Genomic DNA, 14,062 nt, shown 5'->3' on the forward strand with positions numbered 1-14,062 from the left:
ATAAAAGCAAAACCGTTCAATGAAATAAGCCAAAAATTTGGAATGCTGTAGGAGATAAATTAATAAATCATCTCACCAATTCTCAGGTCTGTGCGGTACATCGTTTCTGAGTTATTTGTCAAAGCGTTTTACCCAACTTTAAAAAGTTTTGCATGGAGCCAACACAAATTTCCCTTTCGTGAACGGTCGTTGCCATTTGAAACGGTAGACTACACACTTCACTTCAAAGAAAATAAATAAATAAAAACCTAAGAAAAAATATTAACAAAAATTAAGACAAAAAAGGGAAAAAAAACATTTATAAAAGAAAAACTGGAGGAAAAAAAAAGTCCGAAAATTTCAAGACTCGAACTCGGGTTCTTAGCCCTCACCCTAAACAGAACCTTAACTCATATGACCAGCGAGACACAACTCCCAGTAACCGCAACCTTTTGAGTTCTTAGACCTAATGAGTGTAATTCAGAGCTAAAAAATGGAATTGACCGTTTCAAATGGCAACGACCGTTCTGAGAAATGCCAACGACTGTTTCAAATGGCAGCGACCGTTTACGAAAGGGAAATAAGCGGAGCCGCCATCCATGTTGGTGCACAACTGTTGTGCACCAACAAGGTGGCCAGAAATCAACATGAACATCTGGAATTTGCTTAGCGATGAAAACGCTTACTTTTCGTTCGTGAGATCAAAGACGTGTATGAACACATCAGTACAATGTATTCTACTAGTAAATGTACTTAAAACACTCAGACTGCTGAGATTCATAGGCAAAGACATTTTTTTTTTCAACCAAATATTTCTATTTCTAGGTCATCTTCAACCTCCTATAGATAAAAATTCAACACCCCTTGAGATTTCGATCTTATAATTTGAAACGTCACTGTGAAAATCATCTATTGGACAATAGAATAATATTAATAGAGGGGTCAATAGGTTAACTTTTTAGCAATATACCAGGTGAAAAACTCACACAAACCAAGAGCTGTGAGTTTCAGATCCTTGATGGTGAACACAATGAAAGATACAGATCCTCTTGAGATTTTTGAAGGATCTCTAGGGATCTTGTGAGCATATTCCAGAATATCAATAATGACCTTCGAAACGTCCTCAAAGATCTTTGATTGTTATACCCCCCAACTCAAATACGTCTTCCGATTGGAGGAGAACGTGTCACCTGTCATCGGTCAAAACTCACTAACTCCCTAGGGAAACAACGACTTGAACTTTCGACTGTTATACCAGTGAAGCTACATCCCTCCTCAAAAACCAACATTTGACTTGATTTGTGTTAATTGTTAATTTCAGTTTACAGTGTCCCCAATTAGTGCTCCAGCGCTAGAATGACTAGACACTTAAATAAAGTTCCTTTCCTTTCTTTTCCTCACAAGTGAAAAGCTCGTGCACCTTTGAAACAGCGGCAAATTCCGTGTAAAATCTGAGTATTGTTCTATTTTGAGTTGGGAGGTATAACAAAACACTTAACCTCCATCAAATTTCAATGTTCCCTTTGGCTTCGCCTTGGGGAACATTGAGGGTCTCAGGGACACAAAACTCACTCTTCCCCTTGGGGCCAGTCATTAAGTGCTTAATGATCTGTTACAAAATTTCTCAGGGTCCTGTTTGAGAAGCGTAGGGGACGAGAGCATCTGTCACTTCGCACATTATTTTGTAAACTGAGTAAAATGAAGCTGAGTGGCTGAAAAGCCTTAGGCTTTTGTGTACATGTACTTCCTGGGGAAGTCATTGTTCATGATTTCACAGGATACTATTAATTTTGAAGAGCACAACAATAAATAAGTGCTTTTTAATGGTGTAATGTGCATGTGAGAAGGAAGATAAACTACAATTAGTTACTCGTCAATGGGAAAAATCTGTCTTAGGTAGGATTTGACTATCTAGACCGGTGGTAGGGAGGTCATGCATTCAAGTCCTACCCAGGGCCCTGTTTCTCGAACGTCCCAAAAACTTTTCGGGCCTGAAAAGCCATTTGTGAAACTGCAAACCACTTGCTTTGGAAAGCTGATCTTTAAACATGTTTTTAAGGCCATAAAAACAAAAAGGACTGTGAAATTTGATGATCTAAATCCTCTCCGATCTTGAGATGCAAAAGGAATTGTGATACCCGAAAATGGCCTGTAAAGTTTTGGGACTTTCAAGGAACAGACCACCGGCCTCTGATTTTTCAGTTGTCCTTTGCTCCGTTGCCAAGCAACAAACTTATCACATGCTCAGAAACTGGCTTCAGTGATGTTGACATAAGGGTTCATTCACTAATGCGAGAAGGGTCCTACCTTCGAAGATTCTGAAAACATGTTGAGATCTTCATGAAGCTGAGAGAGAATTGCTTCCTGCTTGGCCAAGGCTGAAGCTATTGCACTATAAAGATCAAGGGGTTTAAATTATTATTAAATGCCACTTATTTGGAAATTGCTTGTCATTTTGAAAATTACATGTAAGAATGATCTTTTCTTGGCAAGACATTTACATGTATTTACAAGGCAAAATCATGCAAAAGGTACAATGTTTAGTACTATTGTACATGTATAAGATTTCTCAATAGTAATCTAATGTTTACACATTATCTGTCCCTAAAGGAATCAAAACAAATCATTTCAGCCAGTTGCAAGGACCAGCAGTGAGTGTTTAGACAGTGTATTAAAGGTCACGTGATATTTTGGAAGTCTAAGAGCATTAATGTTTGGACCATTTCTTCATGTTGCAATGTTAGTCAATTTGCTCCTAGTTTCACTACTGGTTTCATGACAGCAAAAAATGGTGAAAAAGAATGTCAGTGCAGCAAGTTACACTTCAGTGTAAATCATAAAACTTCAAGACAAAAAGAATATTGTAGCACTCCATAGTTATAATTAAGTACAGTATGATCGTCCGGGTGATCGTAGTCCTGACAAGGACTGTTTGAGACAACCTAAGCAGAAGTCATCTTCAGCGGCAACTGATCTGTCAATCAATATCATGAATATGTTGAACAATGACACCTATGACCAGAGTTTTTCATATTACCGGTATCTACTGATCTTACACAAATCACTTGACTCTGATGATGAGTTCCGTTCAGGTTGTATAAATGTCAGTCGAAGTCATCTCAAACAATCCTTCTTAGGACGTCACTCACCTCGATCATCATACCCTACTTAATAATTATTATGATATGACTCCTGGGTTTAAACCATTTACAATTCCATAGTTAACATGACCAAAAGACTTTTACAATGATGTACATGTAGAATGGCATAACCCCTTCATTTTATTTATTTATTTTTTCATTTATTTATTTAGCCTTGCCTAGTGAAACACAAGAAAAGATGAACAGAATCATGCTACAAAATATTGCTAGGTACAGAGAACAAAATCAACAGTGTAAAAATAAATGCAAAAAACCCCATAAAAACTAGACAAACGTAAAAAGGGACTAACATGCCGTGGTGGTACTGTTAATGGCAGGGACACTTTAACAATAATTTTGCACCAATTACTGTGGGTGCATTGTTAGCTACTGATTCTTTCCTAGCCTAGCCTGCAAATGCACTCACTTCTCATTGCACTAATCAAGTTGATTGAATGAATCAAGCAGCCAGAGGGACGACAGGCAGCTGTATTTACAGGCTAGTCCTAACCATAATGCTGCACCCTCCTTCAGCTCTTCCTATACCCAGGCACCAAACTCAAAAAAATCAGACTTATTCATTCTCTTACTCTGGGCTGCTTGGTAAGTCTTCCTCCTCGTCACCCACTGCAACAGACAAAGTGGGTGGTCCATTGTACCTACCAAAAACAAGTTAAAGAGACTGCTGACTATAATTTGAAATTCAATGCACACTGTATCACTTAATGCTGTAAGAGAAAGCTTTTAATTCGTCTAGCTTGTATACTTTTAGGATTGTAAATTATCAGCTGGCGACAGATACACATATCTCTATGTAGACCTGTCAGCAGCAATTTTCACACCAACGTCGAGTGTATCCTTGTGGTCATACTAAAGTTGCCCCAAACAATAATTGTTACAATCAACTTCATTTGCTTAGGGTGGCTACAGCCACTTAAAAATTGAAAAACTTGCTGTCCTCGGTAATACCATGTGGAATCTTATTTGTTCTACGTGTAAGTGGAAGCTTTGAAAAGGGAAGAAGTCAGCCTTTTAAAATTTGTCTTCTATCTAACATGGTAATTTCATAACAAAAAAGAATAGAAACTTACAGTTTACTGATGACAACTACATGCAAATGCGCAATGTTCTCACCAGGCCGCGCCATTGCGAGATTCCCGCAAGAAAAATAGAAATGGCGCATTAAAAGTCATGCAAATGCGCCCACTTGGGCGCAAAAGGATGCTACAAGCAAAGCAGACTTTTAGAAGTAAGTTAGCAGTCTTTTATTCCAGCGAATACTCCAGCTCCTTGCTTCTGCAACCGAATGAAAACAGTTTATCAAAATATTCAAAGCGCTTTCAAAGCCTTCAAATTCATGATTATCGTCAGTCAAACTAGCATTTCGCAGCTGCGAAATCTTGGCCGCCATATTGGATCAGGTAGCTATAGGTACTACATGTAACAGATAATTTACAGTGCGGGCTCATGTTATTCGTCATGGCACGGAGAAAATTAGATCCTTTCCTTCACCCCAAATTACCAAGGATTTAAGAAAGTGTAGAAGATCATCGAAACGCTCGCTGGTGAAGACGACAATGAAGAGGACAACATCAACGTTAAGCAAGGTCAAAAAGCCATTTCATTGAAGAAAGACCGTGTTTTTCAGAGTGAATGGAAATGGATTATTGCCTATGATGCCGACAAAGAGATCACAACGTGTATGTAAGATCTGTCTCGGGGCAAACAAGTCATGCATTTAAACAATATTGTTGAAGGCCCACCATTGTAAGAGTACCAATTTGAACAAGCGTTGATGAAATGGACAGAGAAATCACGAGGGGTTTTTTTCCACACTAGTCATGGCGCGCAAGTAACTTTGTCCTGCTTAAGCTCCTGCAGGGCCCCTATTCTTCAGGAAAAGGGGCCCTGTGACTCCCTAAGACAAACTCCTGGTGAGAACACTGAATGTGCTATGTGGTCCTATGTTGTGCACTACTCACTTTGTGATCTTTGTATCTGGGAAGAGTTCATTGACATAATTAAGAAAAATAAACAGCACTCCATGCCCCACATTCATCGTTGGACTTAAAACAATTCCAATGTTTTGTAGATTCATTCTGTTTGAAGAATACTGGAAAGAGAAACAAAAGAGAATGACATGAAAACTAAGTACAAGTAGACATGGCACGTACCGGTAACCAAAGAAAAGTTCTAACCTTAAGAACTTAGTCAGTTGGCCTTTAAAAATAACCGAATCTCGCTTCTCCTATTACTAGTTCAGCTGAAGTTAAGAATGAGTAATCAAGTCCAGATTGAGAGGTTTTTTTTTTGAAAACTGAAGTAGGAGGAGAATACATGTAGCATATTACTTATTTTATAATTAACCCTTTGATACCCAAACCGGCCTAAACCGGCCATACTTAGTATTTTACTCTGTCTAATGCCACACGATTTTACTCGTCAATGGGGAACCCCCAGGAGTCAATGGGTTAAAGTAACAGAAGAATTGTCTGAGGGAGCAAAGCCTAGCTGCTACTATGATGGACACCAAGATAAACATACAGTACATGTATAGCCAAGGAGAATTTACAGTATGGAAGCTGAAGAATTCTCTCACTGGTATCCTGATCCCCATAATCAACATCCTGGTATTGGGGAACACTTCTTTGTCTTCAATCTATTCACTCCTTGCCTCATAATCAGAGTGACAGTTTACAGATTTTATCCTGTCTTGTTGTTAATTGTATCTCTCAGATAGCACATTGGACATGCACTGTGATCAGCTAGTTTAGCAGGCTGTATTCCACAAATATTTCAAAAACTCACACAGATTTTATTCATTTTTCAAATTTTGAGACACGCAGTTGAACCTTCTGCTTAACTGCAACTACATCTAGTTTCCTTTTCCATGTGCCTGATTACCCCTGACAGAGATCTTGCTAACATCGTTTTCTTGGTCTGTACTGAAAGTTATGGATCCTTGTTTCTTCCCATTGATTTATAGCCCGCATATGCATGCTTTGCACTTTGGCCAAAAATCAACAGAAAAAATTCAGTCCATAAATTACAGTACAGACCTCGAACTTAGTATGAGGTAAAATTTTTTTATGCCAGACGATTTTACTTATCAGCAGGGGCCAGTTTAGGGGTGAAAGAAATCCAAAATTGACTTTCAATTGGTGGTACAACTGTACAGTGGCTTTCAAATGACCATGAAAAATAAAATGTAAAAACAGAACCTAAACAAAAATGCAAAAACATTTAATTGGCTTATCAAACAAAAACAAACAAGCACAAATTTTCATTGGCTTGGCGAACACTGATGCAAACAGTTTGTCATCTCTCCATGAAACTTTCTGGAAAGTTTCGCTTTGACGTCATTTGAAATGCAATAATGTGCATATTAATCAAACTGTTTACTTCCCATATTAGGAGTTTCCTTGGCGGGAATAAGGAGAAGGTTTGTCTTCACCTTGCCAAACATTGGTCCGTGAAACAAGTTGCAAACACTTCTTCAAGGTCTTTCAAAAGTCGCTCGATCAGATGGTTATTTTAAGGCAAAACTTGAAAGTTTGGTCAGATGTTCAGCGATTACAGGAAAAAAAAGCAAGAACGAGGTAGCATTATCCTAAGTTTACAAATAATGTGATGCACAATGGACACTCACAGTATAAAAGCAGGAATGTATTAAGCTAAGCCAAGGCAGAGTTCTCCATAAGAAACCCAATCAGTTAAACTGTATTTCTCACACACCACCAGGAGCCATGCCAAGCCAAACCACACAGCTTGACTTTTACTAAACATAAGAAAATAATTGTTTTACAATAACAAAACAAGTGGCTAGAGAATAAGTTCACCTCAACTTAACACATTCTACAAGTACTTCACGGGTGGGTGGGTGGGGCATGTCAGGCAATGAAACCTTACACAAGCCCCATGACCTGAAAACCTCTGCAAACCTGTACCTAGACTCCACGCCGTGTGTGAGAAAAACGTTTCCTGCTTTTTCATTCCTCAGCCAGCGGAAACCACACTTAATAAGTCAGCGAATCTTTCAATAAACTTTGATTCTTCGTCTCAGTTGAAATCATTTCTAATTTCAAACGAACTAACCCAAACCCATGACTCCTGACAAGTAAAATCGTATGGTGTTAGTCTAAGAGTAAAATCTACATGTATCAAGTCTCACTCCTAGGAGTCTATACTTTTTTTTTAGGTTAAAAAGGTTATTGAGCAAGTATTAAAAACAGGATTTCCATTGTTTTATCTCTAGCAGTAGCCTACCACTGACATGTTTGCCATTGTTTAGCAGTTGACAAGAAACATGAAGCTTCACCTTTTCCATGACATGAGACATGTGAGTGAAAAGCCAGGCCAGCAGTGTTCTGTTGCAGGGTGGCAGCTCAGGCAGAAGTTGCTTGACTTTTTCCAGCTGTTCATTTTTGTCCTGCATACCTGTTCAGCAGTAAGAAAGTTCACTCACTCACTCACTCACTCACTCAATCCTTAGTTACATGTACATGTTTAGGCATTTTAGCACTTTGTGGTGCTAATTGCCTGATTTCAAGCCACGAGGGACAAGGTACGAGTCTGCAAATTATGAGATTAAACATAATGTCAAAATTAACACCAAACTTGGGGATTTTGTACATCTCAGACTAGTTGCCTTCGGCTTGAAATCAGGAAATCGAGGACCCATTCAACCCAGACCACAACACTGGGAACTCCATGTATGTCCTTCTCTAATTGAATAGTGTACGTGATCTTTCATGTCATATAGAGTTTCTAGACAAGGGTTGTGAGACAGGGCTTACAGTTTATAGTCCTTATCCGAGAAGACTTAGGTCTAACGAGTCTAACCATTTGCAGATAACATTACAAAGGCAGCACTTTCTCCTCAGCTATTCAAAGACCCAGAGTGTTGGTCTGATGGAGTCAAACTTGAGACATCCTGCATGCTAGTCTGATACTCAACCGAGTCGATTGGTCGACAATTAGGCTGTTATGAGGCCCTCCCAAGGGAACATGGCTAATTTTAACTGGGAACAGGGAAACAATATCAAAATACTCTAGGGAGCAGAAGGGAACAAAAACAATTTTAGGGATCAAAAAGGTGGGAACAAAGTTTGAAAGTAATTTGAGGAACAAGGGAACACAGGCAAATATTTAAGGGGAACAAGGACCCCCCTGGGAGGCCTCTGTTATGTCAAGAAACAAACCTAATTAGATTCACACTCAATTTTGATAAAAACCCTACAAAGCCTAGAAACAATGCTTGCCCTACCACTTCCGTTATTGGTATAAATTCGAAAGCTAATGCATAGTCTTAATGCAACACTTTCTGTTTGATATTGATCAATATTGGGCATGCACCTACCTATTTGTAATTACTTCCATTTCTAGCTTTACTGTACGTTAATTAACCACCATTAAAGTCAGAAGAGGGGTAAGGGGCTGGTCTCTAGTTCCTTTGGCATTTTTAGATGTACAAGGAGGGCAAGGTACCTGTACATGTATCAACACATGCAGGTACCGCTTTTTATTTAGCCAAACTAAAGCTACATATTTTGTAGAGCTTCACTTAGGACTGGAGCACAGAGGGGTAAATGTGAGGGGGTATATCCACAGAATTGGGTTTTGCCTTTTGCCACAATAAAAAAATGCCACAAGTGACTCTTTTTCATAGTAGGGCCAAATTTCAGGGATTGAGTTGAAGCTGACCTCTGTAAAAAAATTACTCTGATTCACGTCAGACACAAAACACAAAGGGAAAATTTCACCACACTTTAGTGACATACCGGTAAAATACCCAAGTATCCAAAGCACATGTGATGCCTTTCAACAAACTTTTCCTTCACTAACTTACCAGACAGCTCATTAAATTTGGGCAATAATGCTGCAGTGAGGATGTTTTCAGGTAATTCTCGGAGATAAAGTTTCACCAAACTTGCCACAGCCTCTGCTTCGAAGTCATAGAGATTTACTGTTTTCCCTGAATTTACATAAAATTAATGAGAGATAAAATTAACCTTTAGAAGCAATTATTTTATGTACCTATCTGATCACAACACATTTGTGTTACAATGAATAATCATATTTTTACTGTAACGTTGATATGGGTTCTTCGAGAGCGACATTAAAAATGTATGCCTCCTTTGTCAGTCTTTTAATGCAATGGATCTTCTTTTTTTCTTGGAAATTGTATTATTTTTGTATGATTTAATTAGTAATGGGACTTCGTGTAGTACAATTAAGTCTGTAATCATACTTGTTATCACTCGTATGATTACAGACTGAATTGGACTCCACTCAGTCCTATTAACATTACTAAGAATTTTTTTTTTCCCATGTAATAAAAGAGTTGTTGTTACATTGCCATTATCCCTGTTACATAAATGACACCTCTGATACATGTAGCTATACTACATGTAAGCCTAAGTACCACAACACCTTTATACCTTGATCGTAACTTTCCTTTAAGATATCAACTTTGGACTTTGTCCCAGAAACTCTGTAAATTCCTTCCACTTCAAGACCTACATGTACATGCAAACATGTTAATGCATGAGCAGAAAAAAGTACAAACAGCTTTACAAAAGGTTGCTTACATATAAAATACCACTTTGTTGTGACAATAACAGTAATAACAATGTTAATGGATGAGGTGGTTGTGATATCTGGAATGACGAACACCAGGGCAAGTGGAATCAGCCAAAGCCAAAGCCAGTTGAAAGGCTGACTCCAATTGATGAGACCTGGATTAATAATAATTATTGCTTCAATACACATTAGAGAAGTAAAGTAACCATAGTTTTAAGGAAAGTTAAGGAAGAAAATGAGTTAGGAAAAATAATACAAAGTTATAGTCAACTAATCGGCACCCTTGGCTCAGTAAGTTACAGGCTTACCAGTTTATTGTGGGCTCTTCGCCAATCAGATTCAAGGTAGTCAGTATAAAATGTACCTACAATGCATTAGTTAAATTTATAGAAAATTATCACGCTTACATGTGAAACATATTGGCCCAGCAAAAGTGCTCTTATAGTACATGTATCAGAACTTTCCGCTGATAAAATTAATATTACATGTACACTATCTTTTTTTTTAATGTTATAATAATTATTCTGACATCACAGCTTGTGTCAGATTACATTTGGATAACAAAGATGAGAACATACTGAACCACATAACATCCAAGATTTAAACTCCAGCATTCATGTATTTCCTTCTGACTAACAGTAACTGGTATGAACCACCATTGATAATGATTATAGATATTATTATTTTGTTGGGTAACTGCCAGGTACTGTGTATGACCAGATTGAGGAGGAAAAGCATGGCTTACATTTCAGTCTTCAAACTCACTTAGTAAGAGCTACATGTACAGTACAATATACATGTATAACATTTTGATTTATCAGTAAAATTTTATAGTGTACTCACAGTTTTCGTCAATGTGTGCAAGTCCTTCCCTGAAGACTCTGGGCAGCTCAACTCCATCTGGAAATCTCGTTAGTTTAGTTGCAACTTCTAATGGCACACCGAATACAGCTTTCCCTGAAAATGACATCAATTACGTTTAATTACTTGGGTTTGCAAGTCGCATCAAAATAATTCTAATACATGTACCGTAAAGTTCCGATAGTAGCGACCCCCCTAAATTAATGTCAATTTTTATGGCCGTGCTAGTAAATCCTAAAAGTAGCAAACCCCCTCGAAAGTAGATATATACCATATACATGTACCATTAATTAATTTGTTAATCAATAGTCAAATTTTTATTCATATAAATGCCACCATTTGTCCTTGACATCAGTTCACTGATGTAGCAATGTATTAGAACTACCATAAACCGGTATAACTTCGTATTAACAGCAGTAACGTTTCTTCAAATTGAAATTGAAAACTATATATAGTTTTCTTTATAGTCTTTTGCTGTATTTATCATTGTTAGCTTCTTTTTATGAAACACAATCTATACATATGGAATGCAAATACAGTTAAAAATGTTGTTCATTTTTTATTTCGGAAAAAAAAGCTCCCGCCAGCTCTATTTGTAAACAATTTTTGTTCCCCGAAAGTAACAACCCCACGAAAGTAGCAACGCCCCCAAAGGCTGCTAATTCCAAAAGTAACGAGGGTCGCTACTATCGGAACTCTACGGTGTGTAAAAGATAAAATGTTCCTAGTGTAGCATTAAATTGCTAATGGTGGCAATTAGATGATTGATGGCTATTTACATAGTACATGTAGGTAAGTATGATCAGTACTGTTAGTAGTACATGTACATAAATGTACATGAAACTTGAAAGTTTCATTCCTTCACCTTTACTGATAAGAAACTGCCTTTCTAATGTGGTAATCTATTGCAATGTTTTCATTATTTCTGTAACTGTTGTACATAGTTGTAAAATGTACCTATACATGTCATCCAATCTCTCTAGTATTAAAAACAGGACTTTATTCTTCTTTCCCTTCCCCACCTGAGAGCATTGACTTACAAGTTTCAGTCTGGCTGACACTCAAGTCTCAAAACTCTACGTCCTGACACTTGATTCCTCCAGTCTTCAAGTATCAAGTATCGAGGGTTCATACAGCTGTACATGTAACTGCATACAGCATTTATTAAAAGCTGGGACTTTCATCCATTGATTATGAAAACTAGACAAAAGAAACTAAAGCTATGTTTGCGGTTTTGGTGCGTGAAGTCCTCAAACATGATTGGCTTAAGAATATGCATTCCTGAAATATTTTAGGTGTTGATGGCTTTCCCAGCCACACTGTGAGGCATTTGCATAAACGCAAATTTTTAACGTGTGTGTGTTTTGGGTGTGCGTTGGTCCGTTATCTTTGACCTGTACTGTACAGGACAAGTTTTGAGACACAAGTAGCTACCACGCTACCTTGAACAGCTATGTAAAGCTGCAAATGGTTACATTTTGTGCCATTTTACATGATTTAAAAACTGTAACTTCTGTGAAAAGATAAGATACGGAAAAAAGACACTATTAAGGGTTACCCTTACGTGCTGGTTGCGGTGGTGAGAGAGTTTCAGACTTCTTTTTCTTCTTTTTCTCTTTTTCTTTCTCCTTTTCTTTATCTTTCTCTTTTTCTTTCTCCTTTTTCTGCTTTTTCGGTTTGATACGAATTGTAAGCGTCCTTGACTTCTCCCTCTTTACCTTTTTCCCTTTTGGCCTGTAAAAATTTAAAAAAATGGGTCAGTTGACTGGGACTACAGTAAACACAAGCATATAAGAACCTAGAATTTTTGAGGTCAGGCTGAACAGGTTCTTACAATTATTTTAGCCAATAGGATAGTTTTTCACAATTCAGACTGATTAGGTTCTTAATAGGTTCTTATTTTTCAGAAGTTGTCATATTGTAACCATAGGCATAAATATTGTACTACTAATGGCTTAGCACTTGTATTTTAAATAATGTTATTGTCTATATTGCACTGTAGCTTTATGGAAAACACAATTATTTCAAGTGAAAATCCAAACAAATGTAAATCAAAGAACACATGAATTATACACAATAGTGTCCAACAAAATGGTGCTCCTTAAGTAAGGAAAAACAGCAACATTAAGATTCACCCTAAGCCAAAATAATGCTAACGTTACCCTTATCTTATTGTTCAAAATACACATGTCACCACACCGAGGGGTGCCTCATGCCTGTGCTGTAAGGCGGGCATGGTGGCTGGCATAATGTCCTGGTGCCACGTTAACCCAGTCCAGCAGTAGAACAACATGCCCCCTCCCTGATTGGGCTTTAGCACAGGGCTGAAAGGGTGAAGCAGGCAGCAATTCCCTGCCCCTAATTGATTACACACCTTATGGATTAAACTTGTAAGAATCTTACAGCAAGAGATACAATCAAAGACCAGAATAAGAAAAAACATGCAGTACATGTACTTGGGAGGGGGGAGGGATAACGTCTGATAATAGGAATTACTGTACTCCACTCGACAAGGGCAGAAACGAAATGCCTTCAGATTACAAAACATGTGGTTCCAAAGAGGCCACCACGTGGTAGGAGCGGAGCACAGAGACCGAGGGCTCAAAAGTTATTGCTCCTAAACATTAACTTTAATTTTATACTAAAATATCATGAAAAATACAATCAACAGAAAAGCCTAATCCCAAAAGAACATAACCTTTGCGGGGGCTACACTACAAAATATAGGGTGCCTTTTCAACAATTATCGCTAGAAATGGCCCTGTATTTTGTAGTTGCTCTGCAATTTTAGCTCGAGATATTTATTAGATATGTTTTTACCCGAGGATTGGCATTTTCTTTTTTACTCTAGCTAAGGGCTAAATCAATATAAAATTCTGGAAGTAAGTAACAACAGTAGGTTCTGCCTTGCGTTGTGTGTTTTGTACCTGGAGTCTTCTACTTCTTCTTCTCCTACACTGTCATCGTCTGAACGAAAGGCCATATATCCTTTGTCTTTCTTCGTTTCTTTCCTTTCAAAGACGTCTTCCTCTCGTTCAGTCATGACTGTTTTGTCTCACCCTGTAAAGATTAGGTCTTTGAAAGTGATGATGTGAAAATGAACGATCAAGAACTGGCAAAGAACTACTGTACTTTCATAGGCTGATATCCGCCATTTTTGGACGACAACTCTGCGCCAGTACCCTGGGTTCCAGAGGAATTTTTTTGTTTTCAAGGTCGAAGAGAACGCTCAGCGATTCCAAATCAACGGTCTAGGACGGAAAACACTATGTGACTGCCTACACCAAGTAGTTACCAAAAAATGCCTCTGGTCGCACGACCCAATAACCTCATTTGCATGCGAATTTCTCGTCAAACCAGTTTTGGCCACCAAGCTGAGGCTGCTTCCCACGGGACGCAATAAAGTGCATCATTTACAAACATTCCTGAAAATTGCGATTACAGTGATGGCTATTCGTCCTCGACCGTTTATTTGGAATCGCTGAGAGTTCCGACCTTGA

General features: G+C 38.1%; 1 protein-coding gene across 4 annotated transcripts in view; it reads right to left on the reverse strand.

Annotated features, from left to right (window-relative positions):
• The window catches only part of LOC138003946 (ralA-binding protein 1-like), a 24,545-nt gene extending 10,723 nt beyond the window's left edge, over positions 1-13,822 (reverse strand). For 2 of the 4 annotated variants that reach the window (XM_068850265.1, XM_068850267.1), the window contains exons 1-10: positions 13,695-13,822; positions 13,490-13,622; positions 12,127-12,296; positions 10,545-10,658; positions 9,560-9,637; positions 8,968-9,093; positions 7,438-7,556; positions 5,102-5,232; positions 3,710-3,778; positions 2,287-2,371 (exon numbers count right to left, since the gene is read on the reverse strand). In XM_068850265.1, coding sequence (XP_068706366.1) covers positions 2,287-2,371; positions 3,710-3,778; positions 5,102-5,232; positions 7,438-7,556; positions 8,968-9,093; positions 9,560-9,637; positions 10,545-10,658; positions 12,127-12,296; positions 13,490-13,605 — 1,008 coding nt within the window. In that variant the 5' untranslated portion in view covers positions 13,606-13,622; positions 13,695-13,822. Of the gene's footprint in view, positions 1-2,286; positions 2,372-3,709; positions 3,779-5,101; positions 5,233-7,437; positions 7,557-8,967; positions 9,094-9,559; positions 9,638-10,544; positions 10,659-12,126; positions 12,297-13,489 lie in introns of all 4 variants that reach the window. The other 2 variants (XM_068850264.1, XM_068850266.1) reach the window with 1 other exon arrangement.
• Between the last annotated feature and the right edge of the window lie 240 nt (positions 13,823-14,062).

This window comes from Montipora foliosa, chromosome 5, assembly GCF_036669935.1.
Source record: "Montipora foliosa isolate CH-2021 chromosome 5, ASM3666993v2, whole genome shotgun sequence".
Taxonomy (NCBI): Eukaryota; Metazoa; Cnidaria; class Anthozoa; order Scleractinia; family Acroporidae; genus Montipora; species Montipora foliosa.